This window comes from Carya illinoinensis, chromosome 1 (genome assembly GCF_018687715.1).
Source record: "Carya illinoinensis cultivar Pawnee chromosome 1, C.illinoinensisPawnee_v1, whole genome shotgun sequence".
In the NCBI taxonomy this organism is placed as follows: Eukaryota; Viridiplantae; Streptophyta; class Magnoliopsida; order Fagales; family Juglandaceae; genus Carya; species Carya illinoinensis.
This window is the reverse complement of record NC_056752.1, coordinates 30,907,107-30,933,485: the sequence shown is the minus strand read 5'-3', so window position 1 is coordinate 30,933,485 and position 26,379 is coordinate 30,907,107. Positions and strand designations below refer to the sequence as shown.

Here is a 26,379-nt window from a genome sequence, read left to right as displayed (position 1 = left end):
ACAAGAGGGAATTCACATATATAATTTTTCACACAATTGACTATTCAATCTTCATCAACCAACACTATAGTACATAGAGTCATCATAACAGTCTATAAAACCTACTAGAATTGATTTATTCTAGATGTGATAAATCTATCAAAAAAATCTCTACATTCTCAACATTAAAGAGCAATAAGATTATTTTTTATGAATCTATCAAAAAATGAGAAACGAAAACAACACAGAAGAAGACCAAAATATGGATCACGTAGTTTTTATTGCTAGGGATTAGGAATTGATTTTATTTGCTTGACAACTCATCTTATTTTCCAATATTGAAGAAAAGAAATGAACATAAATGAGACTGTTAACAAAAACAACAGGAGTGATCCATCCAGTAATGGTTCTATTACTCCTGCGACCACATAAACGTGTTATGCAACATAAATTGAAAAACCATATATACCCCAAAATGAAGATACGAAGGATATCTCAGATCCACTTGGATCTGAAAAAGAGTCACACCAAGTGGATCGTTGACCAGCAATACACATAAATCCCTTGCTCTCTTTGGGGCATTTTTCCTCGGCAACAAAACATGAAAGACAGCAAAAAATAATGACCTATTTATATATAATCCAGAAACACTCATACAGAGGTTACCATAGACCAAGTCTACTCACACTTGGCATACTCAGATCATCATTTCAAAAAGAAAATGGGGCAATGGGGAAGATGTATGCAAAAAAATGAAGGTAGTTAGGGATAGGGGAAATAATAAATGTGAGATTATCAGGGGTACCGAAACAGAACAAGCAGGATGTTAAGCTAAAGTGGAAATTTTGATTGTTATTAGTAGCCAAATGGGTTGCTGCAAGAATGAAGTTAAGGGGCGTTAATTTCTACTTGACTCACAGGGGGCGAGGAGCTGGATTTGTCAGGCTGTTTCGGACATAGCTCATTGGGCAGGGGGTTCGGAGCAGGTCGTTGGTGGGGGGGATCGAAGCAGCTCATTGGTAGGGGCGAGGAGGAGCTTTTCTCAAATTGTTTCTGGCTCCATCAAAAACAAGATCACCGTTCAAGCAGAGTTGGCCTGGAGCACTCTTTCTCAATGCAAAATATTACACCAGTGGTAAACCGTGGTGGAGAACAGTCGCACAGTGTTTTATTTGATATTTTTATTATAATAGTCACGGGACCCACAACTTTCCCATTTCCAAGATGTAAGAAATTTTCATCTCAACTTTATTTCCAAACATATCTATATGGGACCCACACGAAATTTTCCACTTAACTCAAAATTTTTTACTCATATCAGCTTAACACTATTTACAAAATTCTCAAAATTATCATCTTATCTCAGTGGCCAAGCAGAACCTAAAGTGGTTGGCGTGGAATTTTTGGGGTCATGTTTAAAATTAGAGTAATGATATTCACACAATACTCTTTTTACAACATATCACTGTAAAGTGAGATAAAATGAGGATATTTTTGTAAAGTAATGTTACTTTAATAAGGTATTTTACAATAATATCCTCATTTTAAAATATGGTTGTGAAATATATTGTGAAAAGTATTATGTATTTATCATTTTTCTTAAAAGTTGGATTGTTTTAATGCCACATGGCCACTACATTGCTTGTTTTGATCTAATAAGTGTTTGACGGTCAACGAAACCCAACTTCATCTTTATTACATACAGTTGATCTTTTATTGCAATAATTTTCGTGTAGGTGTAAGGAAATAATATCCATCATTTTCCTTCGTCCACCTCCGCAACTTCTAACTATTTGTTGCCTTTTTCCACACTACGTTAATGCTTTCTTTTGTTGCCATTTTTTTCGTTGTTTCATGACAAATGTAATTTATCTTCTTCCTAGAGATTTGTGGGGTTCTTGTCAATTATGATGCTGAATAGTCTGTCTTCACTCCGTGTTGGTGATTCTAACATCATAACGAAGCCTCCTCCTCATATAAAGATGTCTTTGACGCTACTCTTATTTCTAGACTAAAAATATTAGCTTTTAAATTAAATAAATAAAAACCCATTCATACAAAAGTTTAAATATTTATTGCAAAATAAATGGAATTAAAAAAATATACTTAAAATCATAATTATAGAAAAAGTAGTGAAATCAGACAGACATTTATTTGGATAAATAACCTATTAAACCTCCGACCCTTCCATTTACTAAATAGAAATGCCGTCTACAAGTGCTCTCTAAAGATGGGATACAACATTAGGATCTGTTAAGAGTAAATAGGTATTATGCATCTAATGTCAACTAAAAAGCTCATAAAAACTACAGCAAAAATTGCAACAGCCATGAAATTTCATTTCTACGTGTCTATCAATCTCTCTATCATTTCAGGCTTTATAATACAACTAAGAACGCTAGTGAATTTTGATAAACTCTAGTAAGAAGATTTTTCATATGCAGACAAATACATTTTTCTTGGATGAGGCCAAAATAACTCATATTAACAAAGTTATCTTGAGACTCCATACAATATTCGCCAAAAAGTGTCTCCTGCAAAGGCGAGATTCCGATTGCTAATTCTATCCTATCTTAATTGGTTGGATGTTATTCGATATGGAACGGATCAGTTTAAAAACACATGATTTGGTTGCAATTTGGGTTTTGGTTGGATTTGTTTGTAACTTGGGCAAGACATCCGGACCAGCGCAGAAACGTATGCAATTTGACTGGGTTACAATCCCCCAAAACAAATAAAATATTAGAAATGAACAACGATTAAGGACGGCAATGCAAGTTTATATAATTTTATCTTAATTTTTTTTAAAATTATAAAAAAATATCTCATTTAATAAAGAGCGTACACATATAATTCCCAAGTAGAGATTACAGATAGAATTTTTTATTTCTCATTAAAAATAATCCGGCTTTATTTGTGGAATTATTTGTATTTGTATTCAGATGAAATGTGATAAAATCTAAATTAAAATTAAAAATAAAATAAAATAATTTTAATATATATTTTCTAATATTATTTTTGTTTTAAAATCTAAAAAAATTAAATTGTTTATTTTATTTTGTATAAAAATTTAAAAAAATTGTAATTATTAGATAAAATGAAATGAAATGAATTAGGAAGAGTTGTAAAAACATCAAAAAAAAAAAAAAGGCTCAATCATTAATAAAGCACTTGACTTTCAAATTGCCTTTGTTTTTCTCTTTTCTTTTTGATAGAAGGTTGGCTCCATTGCATGAAAATTGGTTTGCCTAACCGATGGCAAAGTGAAGGTAAAAGGAAAAACAGAGAGAAAAGAGAAAGAAAAGAGAGAGAGAAGAGAGGGGGGGGGGGGGGGGGGGGGGGGGGGGGGGGGGGGGGGGGGTGGGGGGGTGAAGTTAGAAGTAAAATGAAACTAATACACCTTTTCTCATGCTCGAATAAATTTTTGTTAAGAATTTTTTTTTTTTCCTGATACCATTCTCAAGTTGGTTTGCTCAAATTAAAGAGCTTTTACGAAAAAAGCTCTTTGGTTGTGTAACAAATAGATGAGAGAAGAAAAATCAGAACTCTACACCGCTTCCTGCCTCAATAAAAAATAAGAGCCGATGAGTAGGTTGGAGAAAAGATGTCTCTTCAGAAGCATCTCAGATAAACAATCTTTACAGTGAGAAACTTCTGCAAAAGGAAAATGGAAAAATGATCAGAACAAAGAGAACATGAAGAGTTAGTCATGAGATCAAGGTCAACAAGGCAAAAACATGTTAGAAGAATCACAATGGAAAGTAGTATCAAATCCTTTTTTTTTTTTTTTTTTTTTCAATTTTTTATTATTATTGGTACCGGATGTTTGAGAACAGCATACCAACTAATCCTAAAGATGCACAGGCCCTCGGTAAAGAATTTTTCCTACAAGTGCATCTCGGGTAATTCAAGAGGAAAGTCCCCAATCCAATGACCCCTAAAAATTGGGAGCATACCCCCACGCTCAAGGCGTTTACCACTTGAACCAACCCTAAATTGAAGCGATAAAGGACCAGAACCACTAAACAAAATGATTACCACAAATATAAAAATAAGTGATGCAAAAACTGATTCAGCTGAAACTCAAATGAGCAATTATCAAACGTGATGTTATAACCACTGCAAGCAAAAAAGAGTTTATGGAATATTTGGACAGCCTAGCCATGGATTCCTCAAGGCACTGGCCAGTCACAAAGGAACAAAATCACAAGTTCAACCAACCATGACAAGCTATTTGACTGTTGCTTCACGCGTGTCGCAACTTCACTTTCTAATTTACACAATTGCATCTCACAAATTGCATCCATAAGGAAGATGGACTCCATTTGCTTTAGTGTAGTTGGAGGAAAAGAAACAACAGAAACTTCAAAGATTGTGAACAGACTTTCAATGAACTCAAAACATTCTTCAATACAACTTGGGCTATGCCTACTGTTATTATTAATAAAATTTGCATTTAGCTATGTAAGAAAAGGTACATGGTTCAGTTAGCTTCACTTGCTAATTTATATAGTTGCATCTTTAGTTAAGTTCACTTTGAAGTATTTCAATGTGAAAATACATCAGGTGGCAAAACATACATGGTTTGCATCTTTAAGTTCAGTTAGCTTCACTTGCTAATTTACATGGTTGCATCTTTAGTTAAGTTAGCTTTGAAGTATTTCAATGTGAAGAAACATCAGGTGGTTCCAGAGCAGCTTATGTACAATCAACTTAAAAGTAGAACATGGGCATTGCCTTCCTCAATTAAGCTTTGTACCCAGTCCTTTTAGCAGTTGAAGTTAATTTCAATTAAAATTGAGCTGCTCACCACAGTTAATGGATGGTTATTTCCCCCCACCTTCCCCGTTCATCTCTACCTTGTTGTCATCTCTCATCTCTAAATTTTCTCCAATCTTTGCTTTTTTCAAGAACTTTTAGAACTCTCTGACACTAGAGTTCTCATCATATTCACCTCCACTTTTTCCAAACCCATTTCAGCTACCTCAACTTCTCCTAAACCCATTTCAGCCTTACACCAGCACCGTTAATTCCCATCCCACCAATACCAGGTTTTATTCCATTTACCACCTCCACCATGTCTATCATTTCATTTCATTTCCCCCATTTTTTCTACTTCCACCTTCCCCAGGTGACATAGAGAAGATATGGCTCACAGCTCAGATTGTTTTTATCCTCATGCACTGTTTGGTTCCGTTAGATTCCGTGTTTTAGGCAACGATCGAATGCAGCAGGAGCATTTGAAAAGTCATACCAGACTAAAGATGCACGTCAGCCTCCTATTGATGGGTGTAAATCACTGTTTTGCACCAAAACCAGACTAAAGATGCACTCTTTTCTCGCATACAAGTCATACCAAAATTACTCAAGGATCATTAGAGTTCTTTAAAACAAAAGGAGCAATGAGAGCAAATTTTAATTTCATCCCATATATATTGCATGCAGCTATGACGATACAGCTTTGCATTTACAACATAAGATTTTCAGTATTTCACTTCACCAAACATGCTCTCTTCCAGGCATTTTAACCAAACAAAATTTTACAATTAAACAAAAAATGGACAGCAAAGTCCTTGTTTTTGATCATCGCATTTCATCGGCACATTTTGTCATTATAAATGGCGCTTACCTTTTTTTTATCTATGACTAGAGGCTAGGGGGTTTTAGTCTTCATTATACACCGAGCAATGAAATTATTCTTCAGAAGCCACACCCTCCCAATTTTTGTTGTAATCACTTAACAATCTAGATGCTGCATAAAAAATTACTCCTATTGTGAAACAGCATGTCGTAATGTACAAGATCTCAACTTCTTATTTCATTTATTGAATACCCAACTTGAATCAAGCTGCTTCTTGCAGAGTTTTACGAGCAAAAAGACACAAGGACAAAAAAGATCTTATGTATAGTTTGCTTACCTTTTTTACTCTCCTCTCCAATCTATTAATTCACTGCGAGGTGCATATAGCTTTGCTGCTCGCTCTTCCGATTCGATGTCATTAACTACACCCCGGCATCTTGGGAAGCCACAATAACATGCTAGTTGTTCATCAATTGAAAAAAATCTGTGACATAGAGATAGAAATTCAGCACCTATAAAATGTGAAAGACAACTGCATACATTTAGACTTGAAGAAAACCTATAATCATATGTGAGTTCCTCCCATCTTTTGATGTCTCTCTTGGCAAATATAATTATATGCTCATCACCATTGACACTTATAACTCTTGAATAGCAATTTGGCTGCACACAAGAAAAATTAAATAGGTAAGCAATCAACAACCCAAATCCAGACCCCCAAATCAAAAAGAAAAAGAAAAACAAACTAGCAAACAAACAGGAAGAAAAAAACACATCTCAACTTTGGCATCATTGCTTCCATTAAGAACTTAGCATTCGAGTATGATTATGTGAATGGCTAGACAAAATTCTCATAGCTGAAGTAATGTTATCATGGGTGCAAAATTATCCTCGCCAGCAATATGCTCCCTCAAGATTTTATAATAAGAGAGAACGGTAGGCCACTACCCATTGTCACTCCTGCCCAAGCAGGATCCTACAAGGAGAGATCCAGAACGGTCCCAAATTTCAGCATTTTTGCAAAAGCAGTTGCAACAACTTAGCATCTCATTCAATTAATGTGATTGGTACAATGTAAATCATTAAAGTGAATTATTGTACATTTAAAGGCTACTCCAAATAAAAAATACTTCACAAAACTCACAAACTGCATAAACAAAGAAAAAGCAGATGATACGCACCTCACAGGAGTGGTTAATCAGATGAGCAATACTTCCAGCCCTTGTGGCATCAATGACTCGCTCATCATCAATCCGAAACATATAAGTCCCAGCACCCTGCATGAGGAAAGGTAATCAACAACTTTTGGAGCAGCCTTTTGTTATTTCACTGGCACATGCAGCAGTTACAAAAGCAAGAAACAAATAGAATAGTCTTCCCACATCTATGAATAGATTAAAACAAATCTCCAGTGCAAACAGAAACAAGACTATCAGGTAGCAGAGTGCCAAAACTAACCAGGAGCAAGTGATTTCTGCTGTTCAAAGATGCTAAAGTAGAATAAAAACTCCAAAAGGAAGACATCAAATCCTACAAAGTTCTTGGGAAAAAATATTTGAGATACACAAGTTCAACTCCTTCAAAACTCCAACTTTTTTTTATTGAGGTTAGGCTGGCCCTGTGAACTTGACCCTTGGAAGAAACCCCCGGATCCTCAAATACTGTCCCTTACACAAGAGAGTAGATCCAAACAAAGGAGACAGGAGCCACAATTCTTTATACTCTCATTTCCACTCCGTCCATACAAATAATAAGCCATTCTCCTTTTATCAAATCCAAACTTAAAAAATACACAGCTTTTAAGATCTCCCGATAATCAACTATATAAGGAATTTACTGCATAGCTGGAAGATCATCAACTATACAAGGACTTCACTGTATAGGTTTCTATCAATAGGAAAATGCACCACTTCTGCAACCTAAGAACCATTGATTGAATAGAGCAAAATGTAACCTTAAAAAGTGAATTTAGAAGATTAACCAGAGATGGACTCAATGAAATGTAACCTTAAAAAGTGAATTTAGAAGATTAACCAGAGATGAACTTAATACTCAATGAACCGTATAATGCTCATACAGATAAACACAAATTATTAAGGAAAAAAAATAACACTAACCACCAATGAATTGTATATAAAGCGCTCTCTCCTGTCAGCTATAGGAGGTCTAACAAGTTCGCCTGTGTATTCAATCACCTACATAAAGTACAATTTATCCTTCATTTTAATGCATGATGCTTTTATAAAGGATCCTAAAATAATGGTAAGCAGATTACTTACCATGTCTCCTGCTCTATGTGGATGCTTTGCGAAGATACCAAACCCATGGATTCCTGATTTCCCTATTGTTAAAATAAAGTGCACCACAGAATCCAGAATTAGACATGCATAAAATAATAAAATGTGTAGGTGTGGTCATTGTCTAGTGCTGGACCCATATATATCCCCAATAATAATAAAAATACAAAATAGTTTGTTGCAAATGAAAACATAATACAAAAGGTCAAATGCCGGTATTTAAAAGATTCATGAAAGTAGGGGTGGCAATATGTTACACGACCCGTTAACCCAACACGAACACGACACGATAATAGCGGGTTAGGATTTAGTCTTAACGGGTTCGGGTCAAAACGGGTTGACCCGTTAAGACACGATTGCTTAACGGGTTGATAACGGGTCAACCCGTTATGACACGTTAAGAAAGTTAAAGTTACAATTATACCTTTATACTTAAAAGTAAAATTGTTAGAATTTTAATATCGATATTTTTATTGTTTGGATTGTAATTTTGGACTTGTATTTAGCTTTATAATTTTTATAAATATTGTGATTTTTAAATTTATATAAAATTATGCTAAATTTAATTAGGTCAAACTAGTTAATTTCGGACCTTTTTAACCTATTTAAATAAATAGTTTGAAACAGGTCGTATTGTGTCGTGTTTAACTTATTTTATAATATTCACTAATGGGTCAAAATGGGTTGACACGACACAATCCGTTATGTTAACGAGTCGTGTTAGGGTTTGAGATTTTGACAAGATATGCTTAACGGGTCCGGTTAGGGTTGAGATATATAGTATAATATACGTGCTTTGACACGATACGAACACGACCCGTTAACACGATTTGACACCCCTACATGAAAGTATATATGCAGGTAAAAATCATTTATCAATGCTCAACCTCCCCCTATTTTAGTGCCAAGTAAAGGGTGCAACTCAACTTTTCTGTGGTTTACACATCACTGCAACTTAGAAGAATAACATGTCACTGCATAAGGCCAATAGTTTAGGAGGTTATGTATAATGCCCCAAAAAATAATGTTTCCAAATCTGAAGATATTAGATAACGCAACACCAATCTTCCAACATTTTTTTTTTTGATAAGTACCAATCTTCCAACATTTTTACATGGTATTGAAGCATGATTGGTTGACCCAGGCCATCTCACAACTATGACAAAGCAGCACCCATCAAATTCAAGAGCAGAATGGATGTGGAGAACTATATGTTAAGAAAAGAAAATTGTTTCCTTCACGTCGTGTTAAAAAATAAAATGGTATCAACGAAACAACATGATGGTAGAAAGCATCATTTATTGTACATTTTCTAAGAGAAACTAGAAATTCCCAGGTGTACGCCTGGTAACAAATATGAAACTCGTGTCAGAATACACCTAATTCTTATTACAAAAATTTCACTTCAAGAAGCACGCAACTGTATTCTTAAGCTAATGCAAACAAATAATGTGTTAATTCCTTATAATTAGTGAATTTACCCAGCATTTTGAAGAAAAAAATTAAATAATTACAAGCTTTAGAGAGTGAGCCTAACAGCTTAAAAGAGTAGTAGTTTAGGAAAGAATATGATGACATTACCAAAAGCCCAAAATCTACAATACTTTAGAACAAATGATCCAAGTCAGCAATATAAAACTTGCTTCGACTAAAAAGAATACAATATACTTTTTGGTGATTCATAACGGCAATCTTGAGTCATTGGATGGAAGAGAAGATACTGGTGCAAATAAACAAAGACTAAATTATATATAATGGATATATGGAATATATCAAGTACATGATAAGCAAGTTCCGTGCAAAACCAAAGATGGCAAGAACACAGAAATAGAAAGTGTTGATTCCAGCAAAAGCTCGCTAAAAGTAAAACCAATTCTTACCAAATGCTAGTCTCTTTCGGAATGTCTCCCTCATATATCTATATTTTTCAGCCATTGAGAGTATGTTGTTAGGAGCATTAAGCTGAGAGCTTTTCAGCCTCTGTAGGGTAGAAGAGAACATGAAGCCGATGAGTCCATTGGAAGAAGACAAGTTTCCTGAAAATGTGTGCTGGCCATAACCATTCACTAAGTAAGGCTGGTTCTGTACAAACAAGCGCTTCAAGGAGGCAGCAGCAAGGGCTTCTGGCTCTTTCCGCCCCCTTCTACCAAAGTAATTGTAAGGTTCTGCCAAATGATGGGCATGAAAGATTAACATAAATAAAAACCAAACAACTGAGAGTATAGGCAGCAATGTAACAGAATTTAATGGAAAATGCAAAAGTTAAATGGCAATGACTTGGTGAGAAATAGAAGTAGCAGTGGGAGCTACGGTAGGAAAGAGAATGGAAGTGCTAATTGTAACACGTGCCCCTTTTTATGACCCTTAAAAGACATGATTCCATCCACTTTTGATGGCTGAATGGTGGAGAGAATAACCTAACATCCGTTTAACAGCAAGGCAAGTGTCAGAAAAACAACCAGACCAACAGTTCATAGAGAAAGAACTGGCACAGGAGCAATATAACCGCAATATTGCGTGTGTGTGTGTGTGTGAGAGAGAGAGAGAGAGAGAGAGAGGTAAGTGAGATAACAAGTTGCAAATTCATGTAGCAACAGTGCTACAAAGACAAACACACAGTAATACTAAATGTCTAATAACATACCAGTGCGAGCACAGCCAGAAGGATTAGATGGTGGGGTATAGTCTGAACACTGACGAGCAACTTGCCCAATACGTTCATCACCAGCCGAACGCTCATTAGAGGGTTGCCTATGCTTCTTGCAAAACGATAGCAATCGGATGCACTGATCTTCTTCATCATCATCTACGGCAAGCAGATATAGTCTGTCCTCATCTTCAAGCTAGACAATCATAAAAGAAATTAGATTAATATATATGGATGAACCATATGAGAAACATCTGTGAAGACGTAATATGGAGAGGACAATCTACCTCAACACACAAACCAGCAGCACGTGCACAAAGTGGATGATACGCTACATAACAAGTATTGTTTGAACACTGCAAAGAATTTCCATTTAGAAAGAATTCATAACTAGAAATAAGGAAGCGAGACCACAAATGTAAACTTACATTTAAAAAGATATAATATATATATATATATAAAAGAAGTGGTAGATCTACACAGGGATCTTACAAAAGTAGATATAAAGTCTCGCATCAAGTCATGTCAGTTTGTAAGATCTCTATGCAAACCAAACATTTCTATATATATATATACATATATACTGTATTTAGATCGGTCAATCCAGATTACATTTGAATTTTATTATTTTGGCATGTTCCATGCTTTAAGTACCATGGAAAAAACCATTGACGGAAAATTTATTTCATAATTGGTTAATCCTACTTATTTCATGCCCTACATTCTTCATTCTATGGGCTGCAATCACTAAAGGAATACCAAATTTCATTTTTCAGGAAATATCATTTTCTTTCCAGATAACTTGTGGAAACTACAAAAGGATACTTTCTAAAGTGGGCTAACTTTTCTTTTCTGTGAAAAATTGTTAAATTAGAGCAGATTGGCAATAAAAATATTTGTAGCAGACACAATTATCAAGTTCATTTGGCAGTTTCCTAATTAAAGAACAAAACAGTATGAGTAATAAACTTCTCCAGTGTACTTGGCTACACCTATTGATATTAATAAATTTTTAAGTCTAAAAAAAGGTAATTATTATTTTTTTGATCAATATATAAGAATTTTATTGAAAATAGGTGAAGCCAAATATATGGGACATGTACAAGAGCCACACCTATGCATGACTACCTAAAGATACAAGAAAATCATGTACGTTCATGCCATTAAAGTCTATTACTGTCAACCAATGGGATAAAGTGTGAAGAAAAAAAGTTCTAAGTTCGTCCATTGTCCGTTCACGATCCTTAAGCTTCGGCCGTTCCTCTCCATCCATATGCACCACCATAGGCAGGTCGGTATCATCTACCACATAACTGCAAGTTGAGAGTTATCCCGAATGCCTTGTCAACTGGCCAAAAAATCAACAACCTTCTTGGCATTACCTAAAAGAGTCCCACTCTCGCAAAGATATCGCTCCATAAGCTCATGGCTACATTACAATGCAATAATAGGTGATCCATAGACTCACCACTTTTCTTAAACATGTAACACCAATCAAATACAATGAGTCGGCATTTCCTTAGATTATATATGATGAGAATCTTCCCTAACAAAGTTGTTCATACAAAAAAAGAAGCTTTTAGAAGGGCCTTAGTCTTCCTTATGTTCTTCCATGGGAATGTTTTTGTAGTGTCATAAGAGACTTATAGTATGATTGTCTAGTAAAGCTCCCTTTGATGGTGACCATATAATCTTATCAACTCCAATCACTCTACAATTGTACACAATATTCAAGAAATTTGTAGATGTGTCAATTTCCCAATCTTGGACAGCTCTAAGGAAAATGATATTCCATTGGGGAGAGCCACTAGAGAGATCTATAAGCTCTGTTACTGAAATCGCCTTTCTTTGTGCAATGTAGTATGGTATTGGATAGGCTTCTTCGAGGATTTGATCTCCCCACCATAAGTCATCCCAAAATTTAATTCTAGAGCCATCCCCAACTACAAAACATGTTTGATCAATGGAGATTGGTCCAGCCTCTTCTTATGTGTTTCCATAGCCCCACCCCATGTGGTTCACTCACCACATTCAAGCACCATCCCTAGAATCCACCATATTTTAAATCTATGATCACCCTCCATAACCATTTACCCAATAAAGCCTTGTTGACAACCAACAAATTCCGAATTCCCAACATGCCTTCACGTATAGAGGTACAAACCATAGCCCAATTCATCAAATGAAACTTGAATTCTTCGTCTATTCCCCCCATAGGAAATCTCTTTGCACTTTCTCTAACTAGTGAGCCACTTTGCATGGAATTGGAATAAAGATAAGTAGGCAAGTTGGATAGAGTATTTTTGATCAATGTAACTCTACCACCTTTGGACAAATAAAGTCTCTTCCAACTCGCCAATTTGCACACCATTTTTTCCAACACCCCATCCCAAATAGACTATGACTTAAAGAAGACACCCAATGGAAGACTGAGATACTTCATTGGAAAAATGGAGACTTTGCACCCCAAGATATTGGCCAAGCTCAAAACACTTGGAATATTTCCAACCGGAACTAATTCTAACTTGGTAAGATTCACTTTCAAGCCTGATGTTGCTTCAAAGCATAGTAAGAGAGCCTGCAAAGCTTGAATATGATTATGACTAGCCCCACAAAATACAAGAGTGTCATTTGCAAATAAGAGGTGGGTCATCTCAAGTGTGCCGATTTTGTGCATCCCCTACAACAAAGCCAAAAAGAAATCCACCTTCCACGAGACTTGCGATCATTTTACTAAAAGCTTTCACTATGAAAATAAATAGCAATGGAGATAAGGGGCCACCTTGCCTCAAACTTCCAAAGAAACCCATTGGGCTACCATTCACCAAAATAGAAAAATGTACAGTGGAGATACAAAATTTGATCCAAGAACCCAATCTTGCTCCAAGTCCACACCTCTCAAGCATGTTAACAAAAAAATTCCATTTTACACAATCATATGCCTTCTCCATGCCAAGTTTGCATAATAATTTGGTTCACCTGACTTGATTCAACTCTCCAAACATTCATTTACAATGAGAATTGAGTCAAGAATTTGCCGACCTCATATGAATGCATTTTGGGGCTTGCATTTTGTACATACCGCTCACCAAGCTAATAGGACATAAGTCCTTAATCTTCGACACCCCCGACTTCTTTGGGATAAGATTAATGAAAGTAGAATCTAGGCTTTTTTCAAAATTACCTCATTCATGAAGCTCATGGAAGAAGCTCATGATGTCATCTTTAATTACCTCCCAACATGCCTTAAAGAAGGCCATAGTGAACCCATCTAGAACTGAAGTTGTCACCTGCCATACTTCTCACCACCTTGCGAATTTCCATCTCCTCAAATGGCCTCTCTAGCCAACTTGCTTCTTGCTGGCCAATCGACTCAACAAGGCCATCCAAACATGGTTTCCAAGAAAATTGCTCTGAAGGTAAGACTTTTGCATTGTCTTGACCTCCTATATAAAGGTTGGCCTAGGAGATCAATGCAATATAATCTTGTGAACAAGTATACCACTCTTGTAAACAAATCTAACAAATTTAAAACTAATAACATAGTTTTTATGTTATCAGTTTTTAAATTATTGTTATATATATATAAATTTTAATTATATAATAATTTGGATCCAAACAAATATTTTTTAACCCAAAAACAATTTTTAGATCTAATGGGGCATCAATACCCTTGAAGTGGGCAAGAGGCAAGGCAGATGGGATGTTCGCCCCTAACACTGAGGCAGGGGGCCCAGAGTGGAAACATCAACCCCCACATGTGTGGGGGCAAGGTGCGGGGTCACCCCATATGCAAGTATCACCCCTAATCCTCTCATCTACCAATAAGGACTCAATGACATTGTCTTCTATGCGAATTAGCCATGCGATGGAAAAACTTGGTGCATTTGTCCCCTTCTTTTAACCATGGAGCCCTCAATTTTTGCCTCTATGAAATCTCTTACATTAAAGCCAACCTTTCAATATCCAAGATGAGATGCTTTTTGTGAGCTTTTCTTCTAAAAGCCCCCTCTCTTCCTCCATGCCTTCAAAACCTTGTAATTCGTCGAAGAGACTTCTTTTGGTGTTCCACATTCCCAAAAATATGCTCATTCCACTTCTTCAAGTCCACCTTGAGAGCCTTTAGCTTACAAGCCAGCACGTAACTTGGATTGCCTTGTATGAGATAGGAAGACCACCATTGTCTAACTCGCTCAATGAAGCCTTCTGATTTCAGCCACATATTCACAAACTTAAATTATCTTTTACCTCCCTGGATGCCTCCACAATCAATGAGAATGGGGGGAAGTGGTCCAAACATAACCTTGGAAGCCATTTTTAGATTAGGTTTGAAAAATGTGCTTCCCAATCAGACGAAATAAGGAATCTATCAAGTCTTGACCAAGCTGGATGTTCTCTATTACTAGACCATGTGAATGTGCCACCCACTAGAGGAATGTCCAGAAGTTCTTGCTCAAATAAATTCAGAAAAATCCATCATTGCTCAGCTAGAGCTGGGACCTCCTACTCATTTGTTTGGAAAGCGAGTGACGTTAAAATCTCCCCCAATACACCAAGGAAGTTCACTGTCACTTAGTGAAAGACAATCTGTATAGAATAATTCCTCAAATAATTCAAATAGCAACAAGTATCTCCACCAAATAACATGGAAGGTTTCATGGTTGTCTCAAGAATTGTTGAGATTGAAGTTCTAGGCAGAGAAAGACATGAAGAGTTGGATCAGGAAGATACTGCTCAGGCATGGTTTCTTCATACTACCTCCATCCTACACGAGTTGGAACTATTCCCTGCTATATTTTATAAATCCAAAATTAATTTCTCCACTAATTCAAAGAGCAGCAACTATCTCCACCAAATAACACAGAAGGGTTCATGGTTCGTCTCAAGTTGTTGAAATGGAAATTCTAGGCTAAGAAAGGTGTGAAGAGTTGGATCTGCCAATCTGGAAGATACTGCTTGGGTATGGTTTCTTTCATATTACCTTCATCCTAAATGAGTAGGGATTTAGCCTCTCCAATGTTAACCTCCAGCAATTAAGAGTAAATAGAGAAATCTTATTTGGGAATGCTAACAGTTTAAAGTTCTTTGAGCTGTCATGCAAAGATGTCAAAAAAGGAAGCACCTTCACATGGTATCATTAAAACAAGAAAGTCGCATGAGGACCAAACACAGACAACCAAAACCATGACACAAGCCAAATGTGTCATGTAAGCAAGAAAAGTTGACCTATTTAGAGTTTGGAGTTACGATGACACAAGCCACTAAAAAATAAAGTTAACCATGACCATTGAAATTAATCATAATTATGATAAGAATCATGAAATTACTTGAATGCAAGCTCCATAAGATACACCACAGATGCTGCATAACAGCTTCCAGCGATCCTGTTTAAACACACCAAGAAATGAAAAAAGAAGTAAAGACTAGCAGGAAGGGAAAAACACTTCGCAGAATGTTTAGACAGTTAGAATTCTAATGGTTCATAGCAAAGACTTGAAGAGTTCACAATGCAATTTTACTTAATCCCCACAAAAAAATATTGTTGTCTTTTTTAATTTGAAAAAGTAAATAAAGAAATGCAGGTCATGGGAATATGAAAATATATGAAAAATAACAAGAGATACCTTATTGATTCTACTTAGCCCATCAATAGGCTCCATTCTTTTTATATCTGATAAGCAAGTTTCTGCAGTATACATAGTGAGTTCTATGTTAAAACTAATAAAGTAAATATCTGAATAACCATAAATGTGACCATGCATTCACAAACCAGGTATCCATATAGCACACGCTAGATGAGCCCAGCGCCCATCAGTTGTTGGCTTCATTGCGCCCCCTAAAGTAGATCATTTCTCACATTCAATGTTGCACGATCCAAACCTTAACATAAAGGAAGTTTTAATCATATGTTAGTACCTATAACAGGACAAAGGCAGCAACGAGGAGGGTTGGGAGCCCCGGGTCGACATAAGTTACATAACCATAGCACTCCATTGACAGGTTCTAATTCTCCATAGCATCTAGCATGGACCTAAGCAAACAGAAAAGGCAGATATAAGTTACATGGGTAGTAGCACTTTTGCAAATGAAGTCAACCAGAAAAAGGTAAACACAAAATAAGAGATTGTCAAGAAATGAATAAACTAATCAAGTAGAGGATTTTTTTTTTTATTGGCACCGGGTGTCAAGAAACAACATCTTGACTAATCCCAGGAATGCACAAGCCCTTGGCAATGAGTTTCCAACAAATGGACCTCGGGTAATTCAAGGGGAAAATCCCCCAGTTCAACGGCCCCTAGAGATTGTTTGCACCCAAGGGAATTTGAACCTTAGACTTGGGGGGGAGCATACCCCCAAGCCCAAGGCCTTTACCACTTGAGCCAACCCCTAAGGTTTCAAGTAGAGGAAAAATTTTTGGAGACAAAAGTACAGACTGAGCAATTTGTTGGACTGTAAATATGATCTTTTGAAAGATATTAGAACACAAAATTGTAGGCAATTCAAACAGAAAATTCCTCATTTAATTGGCATAACATTCAATGATGTAAATAGTGTCCATAGTTTTAACACCAGGTTCTGTCCTCAGATCCAAACATCCCATGCATCAAAGAAATAAATGAAGCAGCCCTTACCATCATTCTGCATTTATCACATTGCAGGAACAGATTGTTTTCGTACTCCTATAAACAAGAGAATATCAATCAGATAAACCATGCCGCATATGGCACAAAAGAGTGTCAATGAAACATCATGCACAAGAAAATTGGCTTCACCTCATCCATGTGACAAACACTGCACTTGTCAAGGTCTTTCCAGTCAACACGAACAGGTCGGTACCCAACAGGCGGGTCTTGATATCTTCTAGAGGCTAACTTGCAGACAGAGAATTTTGAAGAAAGTCTAAATTTAGATGACCCCTGCCAATACCATGAACACTGATTTTAGGCTATATACTAGAGCATATGGTATAGGAAGAGAAGAAGTTTGTGAATATTTAACAATGAGATAGTCTCAGTGCATCTCAAAAAGTTTCAAGATGGTACTAAAAGTAAACAGCTGCATTTGCCTGCTTATAATTACTAGAGAACTATTAACAAAGCAACAAAAAAGATTTATACATTTAGAAAATAAATGTCAACTATAACTACTCCATGCTGTAGAAGTTCATGCAAACCTTCAGTCGAGAAAATGACTATTAACTAGTATCATTCCTTGCAGTAAAAACATGCAAAGCACCAGCAAACTATACCCAAAAGAAATTTCTGCAAGATTTTCAATAAAACCTTAAACATGAAACCTAAACTTACTCAAGGAGCTACAGGCAGAAATCATGAAGGTCTTCACAATAGGGAGACCATTCTCAATCCATAGATGTGAGTCAGATAACATACTTATGCAAATTTTCACATGACTCACAACAATCAGACAACTTTTGCCTTGGTAGTTGCGGAAGTCTGATGGTTATTCCATATTTCAAGGGAAAACAACCTTTAAAGTGACAGAAAATTCACAGTTTACAGAACTCTTTAGTTTTAAAAATATTAAAAAAAAACTATAATTTCTAACTTCCAATTGTGAAGAGAAAAAAACAATTATGCTTAAATATATGTAAACCAAAATACACTGTCAATTCTGGAGTTAACTCGTTAACTAGACATGACATAGCAAGTCTATCTCAGAAGGGGGAAATGGAGATAAGTGCAAAATATGAGAATTCAAGGGCAGTGTTATTTGATGGTGTACCTGTATAAGCTTCAAAACTTCAGGATTGGAGAAACCAAACATGTAAGAACCAGACTTATAGATTCTCTCTCCTGCAGCTTCAGCACTTGAACAATCAGAGCTACTTGTTTGTATTTTTTTTATTCTTTTGTATATTTTATTCCAGCATTCAGATGGAGTGGATCCTTTGAACTGTAAAGGGAATATAAAATAAAAAATGACTTGTCAAAAAAAAAAGAAGAATATAAAAACCATGAACACGGGCATCTCTGGTCTCTGTGGGTATATATGAACCATGCAATAATTCAAGTATTACCATATGTAAACAAGGATATTGAAAAACGTAACAGAAACAAAGTTTACACTTTGGCCCAATACAAAGAAACAATCTGCTATTATATGTGGAAGGGGTTCCTACAAATGTCCATTGAAACCGAACTGAAAGCACATTGGTATGGATTTATTGAACACCTAATTGAATCAGTCACTTTCTACCTATTTTAATAATGAAATCGTTTCCTACAACTGCACCCAAATCAAGAACATATGTCTAGGCGACTGCCTTACTAAACATGTGAGATTTTTTATAGGTACTTGTAAGAATGTACACAGACACACATGGTTGAATTTTAGTTCTAGATTAAAAAGTAAATCCTAAACTTCTGAAATACTTAATTTAGTGATGCAGTAGCACCGTCTACAGTCATCGATGCATGGTGAGGAAACTAGTGATAAAAGATAGGATAAAGTGTTGAAGAAAAGTTAAAAACCAAAGATACAGACATAAAAAAGTCATGCAATAAAAGAGTTCAGAGTGGCCATGAATTAAAAAACATTGGTTCATTCTCATCACACTACACACTAACCTGCTCTCCATTATCTAATGTCACTCTAAATAGAGGTCGAAGCTTTGATTCAGCATCTCTCAACACTTCCATCTTATATAAGGCACATGCACTGGGATCTGAACTCAGAACCAAAAGCAATGATGTCATAAAGATGAAGATGATCAACGAAATGTTAAGCATGATTTATGGAAATAGCAAGGTGATAAGCAAAAAAGATATATAGAGAGGATCTGTAAAGATGCTCCACCGTTCATTGAAGTAAACTTTCTCACAGCAGTATATCCTTCAGGCCAAATGGATTTCTCATCTTGGAAGTATTCCGAGTCCTTGACAATCTTACCTGCAAGAATATTTCAAATGGTCATTAGCAGAATGGCTGTCTCCATCAACCAAATAATTTAAATATTCTTCATTAAATGCAGTTTGGCAATTAATAGTAAAACTATCAGATCCCAAAGGGGTCATATATAGAAAAACAAAAAGGCAAGTATTATATTTCTCATCTCAAGATGCCAAAGAAGAAAAAAAAGGCAGTGCCATGTCCTCAGTTTAACCCCAAAAACTAAGTTCTCAATGATAACCCCAGCCCCAAATGTGATGTGAAAAATTGGACAAAAGACATGAGACAAGCAACTTTATAAAATGTCTTAGCTTATAAGAAGCAGCGTCAAACCACAGAGAATTACCGAGGCTCATAATTCGCAAATCCCCAATTACATAGGAAGAAGTACCAAGGCTCTCTGATGCTCCATCAATCTCTACATCTTCTAGGCAATCTTCACCAGTATCAGTACTCCCTCCATCATCTTCACTTGCACTTACATTATCAGTGGTAATTCCATTTCGCAGCTGTAGCATTCTTCTTGGAAGCTTTTGTTCACTCAAATACCTGAAAAAAATCAACAGGATTGCATTAACTGAAATCTCAAGTGCGCAAGAGAGAGAGCCTACCAAACTCTTTCGATTAAACTGACATACATGATAGAAACTAATTTTTCTCAACAAGGACTTGACATTAAACCATTTATTTTAAGAAAGAAAAGCAAAGGTCAAATGGTCAGGATCAAGGAGCATTTAACTCAATCAGAATACCTATAAAGCTAGGTGAAGTGACTGATAACTAAATGTATCTAATGTATGTCGCTTATTGATATGCTAAAGCCCAAAAATATTTTAAGTCATTATGACTTATTACAAGTTACAAACAAGACAGAAAGTACAGCCATGTATGGGAAACAAGCTAGCTCATGGAAACTTGCTTCCCAGGTCTACGAACAAATTGCACAATTAGTCAGATTGCAATCACATATGACATAATTAACAAGGATGGTAAAAGAAGATTACAAGACCCATACTTATCAAAAAAAGATTACAAGACCCATAGAATAATCCAAGAGAACGTATTTGACGTAAAGGCATCCCATGTTGAATAAATATTGTGATCAAATAAGCATGGTTTTGAGGATCTACTTTCAAATAAAATATTTAAAACTGAGTCTGACTCCTGACAAGGGCTCATCCACATTGCACAAGGAGTGATGGAGGCTTGCATGAAAAATAAGCATTCACTGCAAAATGGTATCATGTCACCTCTACTGAAAACGAACTCTCGTATATAATCTTACGTTTTCGCTTCTTCCAAGCTGCGAATGAAACGAGGTTTCTTGCACTTCAGGTGGAAAGAAGAAAGGAGTCCCTTGAGAAATGAGATAACCTGTTTCACTTTAATTCTAGATAAAAACAAGAAAATATATGCAATGTCAGCTTAAAAGAAATAGGTACAGTATATGCATTCAATAAGCCAGTGCGCGTAAAAAAAGCATAGAATTTCTTTCTAATTTAAAAAATCACAAACCTTGCAAAATCATGTGTACCGAAAAACTGCACTGTAATTGACTGTCCTCCCAAAATTTTGCTTAACCCTTTATGATCACCAATGAGTGATTCATCCACAACAATTGCCGGCCACATAGCATGACCTGCACTAAAACAATTGAAAGAAGAAGTTGGGTAAAATTAAACTCAAATATGAATGAATGTATAACAATAGGAGTAAAAATTGAATAACATATCATAAACTGCAAGTTAACTTCTAGATTAAACACTAACTGTACAAAAATCCATACAAGACTTTAAAAAATAGAATAAAATAAGTCACAAGCAAGGGATCATATGAAAGCATGCCTTAATACAGAAAAGGACGCATTTTTCTACAAGGTTAGAGGGGAAAAAGCATATTCATTGTGCATGGTACAATTTGTAATTAAAAAATATTGTTCAGTCATATCAGTAACTTTGAGTAACAGCTAAACAATGCACTCTGCACTTCACATAAACTCAGTAAATGACATGAAGCTATCTCTCATGGTTGCCACAAATCATAACTAATCTCTATCATGAAGAATTATAGGTAGATGCTAAATTATTGGGAGTTGTGAGACATTGATGCATTCAAAGAGATATAGTATATCTCAAGAGAAAAAAATCTCCAACAAACAACTTCTGACATGATTTTATCAATTAAGACTAAAGTATAGTGCTCACATGGCAGTCATCACAATCCTAAAACCCATAATAACATAAGACAAGTATCTATTACAAAGAACTTTAAATGTACTTAATGAGGAAGCAATTACTAATTTATAGCCTACTATACAATGGGCTTTGGCTGTTGTTTTTAATGGAACAAGCGTCCATGACTTCCTTGCTTCTCTTTCTAGTTCCAGACTTGTAACCTAGATTTTTGCATTTGTATACTTCGTGTGTACTTGGGCTATGTTTATTTACATTTCTTAATAAAATTTTCTTACCTATAAAAAAAAATAACTAAATTTATAATACCTGACTTGAGTCTCAGACACCCATTGCCAATCAAAAAAGAAATACCCCAAGTTGAGTACATAAAGGTTGTAAATGGGATCTTACATTGTTTAGGAGGGAGAAGTTCTTGCCCCTTATAATAATTCCAAGAGGCTCAATTTATAAAAATCCAATTATCATATGGGCTAATTATCCTTTTTTATAAGTAAACAATTGTATTAATAAGAATAGGCATAGCCCAAGTACACAAGATGGATATGTGCTTATGCTCTAAAAGATAGTATAAACAATGTCAATAATGATTAAAAATGTTGTGATGAAAAGCCAATAGTCAAGAAGATGAAGCAACTAATAGAAAACTAAATTTATTAGCATAAGATCTGGTAAACAATGCCTATTTCAATGAGAGAAAATCCATTTACTAACCTCTCACCATCCCCTTGTGTGGTATCAAATGATTGAATGATAAGTAGTTTTCAAATCATCTAATGCCACATTAAAGGGTGATGAATAACACTTCTCTTTCAACAAACTCTTCAAGCTTTTCTTTTCTGTTTTTCTATTCTTGACAAAAATAGATTAAAAGCCAACAAACAAAAAACAAAGATTAAGCACAAACCAGTAAGCTTGGCCCATATAATATCCCCGGGCTCAAGATCTTGGCAGTCATCCAAACTTGCAGCCAACACAACCATCTCGTTATAATCATAGGTATCGCCATCCATACTGTTAACACTACAACTGAAGTTCAAATGTTGCATCTCTTCATGAGAGATATAAAATTTAATTTTCTCATTTGAAAGAATCAGATCTTCCTTATCACCATCTTCATATTCTACCTGGAGTGGAAATGAATGTCAAGCCACGAAAATTCAAATCCAAATAATCAGAAGCTTTCAACAACTCGATGTGAAACGAAAAATATGCAGCCCATACTTGATGTAGATTAGCCTCTGGATTGTAATCCACAACTCGACCAGAGTACCAATCAGCATCCAGTGGCCAATAAACCTGTACTCAACAAACTTACTTTCATTCCATAAGAATTTTGTAATATTACATATAAACCCAATAAGACCACGTAATAAAAAAAATAAAATAAAAAAGAGCTTACAAAGTTCTTGCCTTGCATTGTAGTCCAATAAATGTTTTTGGATGAACACCATCGAAACTCAACCTGATAAAGGCACAATTCACATTGTCAGCTAGTAATTCAGACTCTCACAACTTTCAGTAAAAGAAAACTCAGAAAATTGAAGCAAAACCTAGCTGAAGCATGATCAGTTCATGCCTCCAGAACTGAAGTGAAAGCACACACCTGACCCATCTCCTGGTGGAAGGTGACTCGGACAAAACGTTCTCACAATTCTCCGAAAAAACTCGCTTCCTTTTCCGGGAGTTAGTACTAGAATTATTACTATTAGTAGCATTACGATTTCGGGAATCCCTCAACCGCGGGCCATCAAGGCTGCGTAAAACGCTGGAGTCTACACCCAACTTCACCAGTTCACTACTCCCAAATCTCCGTTTCTTCTTCTTGTTGTTCAACAATCTCCCCCCTAACTTCCCATCAAACTCAGAAGTTGCCTCTTCGCGGGTGATGACAGAATCGTAGAACGATGAATGGCGGAATGTTTTGGGGCGGCGAGAGTAAACGTGGACGAGAGGAGGTCGTCTATGGATGGAAGGGGAGGAGGGTTTGCGATCGGGATCGAGATCGTGGTCATAATCGTTGACGATGAGCTTACGGGCTTTCACTTTCTTGGACATGACGTTGGAGGAGCCGCTGGCGCTGACGCTGACGCTGACGCAGCAGGGGGAGGTAGCGGAGTAGACGTGGTCAAGTGGGAGATACCGAACGGGAGTGCCGACGGCGCTGTGGACGTCGACGGTGGTGTCGTCATCTTGGTGCTTGAGAGCGAATGCCATGAATTTTAGCGACCGAGGAGAGAGAAGAAGCAAAAGCGGTGGGCCTTACCTTTGCTCTCTCTCGCACTCGGTCTCGAACGGAAAGTTATGTCAATGGAGTATAGGTAGCGAAACTTTCTCACGTCTTCTCGGAGTGGAAGTGAGTGGGGTTTCGAAATTTTGGGAAAAGAGATTGGATTAGGGATTTAAAAGAGGAGGATGAGAGGATCGGGTTTTGGGAATTGGAGGGAGGGTTTTCGCCAAAATATCGGTTTCCCGCCGTGTGTGCTACAAAGGGAGAGAGAGAGAGAGAGAGAGAGAGAGAGAGAGAGAGACGAGCTCAAAGCAATCGATGGCATGGAAAATTATACACGGCCGCATTTTAACGAATCTACTTGGTAGGGACCTTACTGGCGCAATCCACCGAAATTTTAGTTATTTTCTTTTTTTCAAACAAAGTATTTCAATAGGAGTCTGTTACTCGCCGCTAGAGCATTATAATATATATACTACAAAATAATTAAATTACAAGTATATGTGTAAAAAAAAAATTAATGTAGCATGCTCCTATTTATGTGTCATAAGTTTAAAAATAGATTTTTTCTTTCATTGACAACAAAAAGAAAAAAACACCCCTTCATAAAAATTTGACAGGGTGTCTGCAACTAAGAGGAAACTGACAACAAAAAGGATAGAAAATGACGGGGTGTGCCTACAACTGAGGAGAGGGGACAAAAAGTCACCCCAGAAGGCCACGTCGCATTTATGAGACTTGACTGAGGGAAAACTGAGGTGACATGTCTCCTTGATACAGGGTATAGACAGTTAACCCTCAAAAACCAAATATATAAGACAATCTCTCAGTACGAAAAAACTCTATTTGGACTTCTTATTTACTTGCACTAAATACTAAGATGATATTGACTTTGGTATTGAAAACTCCTCGGTTGCCACTACAGCCATTGTCTCATGGTGTTTTCTTTGTATTTGTAGGCCCAAGACGGAAGAATGGTATACTTGTATTTTAGGGTTTTTTTTTTTTTTTTTGTAAATGAAACTGAATTTATTTGATAACAAAAGACATTACATCAAATCAATTAATACAATGGATTGAATACATTGAGGAATTTCTTCCAATATATACCTGTCTTCATCAAGATCAAGCCCAACTCTTGCCAATATATGTGCTGCCATATTAGCCTTTCTATTTGCATAAACAACAAACTATGATCTAAGAGCTGTTAATACACATTTTGCATCTGCAATAATTAAACCACCTAAACTCAAATATGTTTCAGCCTTATTTACCATGGAGACAACTTCCAGAGCATCCCTTTCAGGATAAGCTTTGACAGCCCCACCTCTTTGCAAAAAATAGCAACTAACAGAAAACCATAGGCTATAATAGAGAATGACCCATCATTCATTGGTCTAGGAGCCTGTAATGTGCCAATCACCTGCTCTTGGAAGTCTCAAGCAATCACTCTAATGCCAATCCTTTCCTCAATAAATTTTGTTCCAGCATCCCAATTGATGGGAACCAAGGCAGACCTACTCTTAAAGATCCTTTGCAAGTTCCAGATGGGCTAATTACAAGATCGAAAGCCAAGAAGATCAAGGAAACAATGCAAGGATTAGTACAAACCACTTGAGAAGAAACTAGCAAGAGCCTAACACTCAAGATGGGTTTGAAAGAAGAAGAACCAGCTTTGATCCACTTGATCCAAGCTGTGGAAGACTTGACTTAGAAATATGGCCTTTAGATATTAAGGTTTTCAATTTGTTTAAATGATTTTTATTATTAGTTTTGAATAAATGGGTTTGAGGATGCTTAACCCACATATGTCTTACTTATTTGAACTAGGGTTTAGAAGTACTATAGCATGACACTGTTCATGATACAGTACCGCGGCTACTGTTCACTAAGGGCATTTTTTAGATAAAGGGTCTCAAATTTTAGTTTAGGGTTTTATCATGTTTTGGGGAGGGTATTTAAAGGATGTAACCAGCCATTTCAAGGCAGACATTTTATTTCAAATTTTAATTGTGAGTGAGTTTTCTCCTCTTGTTCTTAATTGAACTCTTAAACTTATCAAAGGTAAATCATAACCTTTGTGGCGTTTCTCCTCGTAATTTGGGTTCTTGAGACGGGATTTTAACGAGTCTAGATTTTGATATAATATAGGTTCTTGAAACGAGTTCTCAAAGGGTCTAAATTCTCCATCCATAGACTTGAGTTTGGCGTTCTGTGGGTTCAATGGATTCTCTTCCCGCGGGTTCATATCATTTGGTATTCAGAGAAAGGTTTCCATTCAGGTCTAATTCTATCTTTTGTTTATTGCATCTTTAATTCTAGAGTTTCATTGTTCTAAGGTTCAAAAAAAAAGTACAGAAATTCATTTTTCCTAGGGCTGCGAGAATTTGCACCATTTAGAGTTAAAATTTCTATGGTTTCATTGATTCCCATCTATTTCCTTGTCAATTTTTATGTGTTTGAATTCAATTATTTGATTATCCCAATTAAATATTTCTGTTTGTGGTTGAATTGTTGAGAAAAGAAAAGAAAAGAAAAGAAAG

At 36.1% G+C, this 26,379-nt stretch overlaps 1 protein-coding gene across 5 annotated transcripts; it reads right to left on the bottom strand.

Annotated features, from left to right (window-relative positions):
* Positions 1-3,360: 3,360 nt before the first annotated feature.
* LOC122315020 (histone-lysine N-methyltransferase ATX2-like) lies at positions 3,361-24,153 on the bottom strand. Of its 5 annotated transcripts, XR_006243929.1 has the most exons (26): positions 23,213-24,151; positions 23,020-23,071; positions 22,831-22,905; positions 22,514-22,733; positions 20,930-21,053; positions 20,700-20,804; positions 19,761-19,963; positions 19,322-19,414; positions 19,093-19,190; positions 18,248-18,418; positions 17,278-17,421; positions 17,137-17,184; positions 16,421-16,535; positions 16,275-16,340; positions 16,129-16,190; positions 15,832-15,888; positions 10,792-10,860; positions 10,502-10,700; positions 9,738-10,022; positions 7,840-7,901; positions 7,678-7,755; positions 6,742-6,837; positions 6,120-6,223; positions 5,898-6,044; positions 5,609-5,731; positions 3,361-3,633 (listed from the first exon to the last, which is right to left on the bottom strand). XR_006243929.1 is itself a non-coding variant. In XM_043130703.1 (25 exons), exons 1-24 carry the CDS (start codon positions 23,821-23,823, stop codon positions 5,903-5,905), a joined length of 3,279 nt encoding a protein of 1,092 aa, XP_042986637.1. In that variant the 5' UTR covers positions 23,824-24,151; the 3' UTR covers positions 3,361-3,633; positions 5,898-5,902. The 5 variants fall into 5 exon arrangements, 3 of the variants coding, with proteins under 3 accessions (XP_042986637.1, XP_042986660.1, XP_042986652.1); XM_043130703.1 differs by lacking the exon at positions 5,609-5,731; XM_043130726.1 differs by lacking the exon at positions 5,609-5,731 and having other exon boundaries at positions 23,009-23,071; positions 23,213-23,357.
* Positions 24,154-26,379: the final 2,226 nt, after the last annotated feature.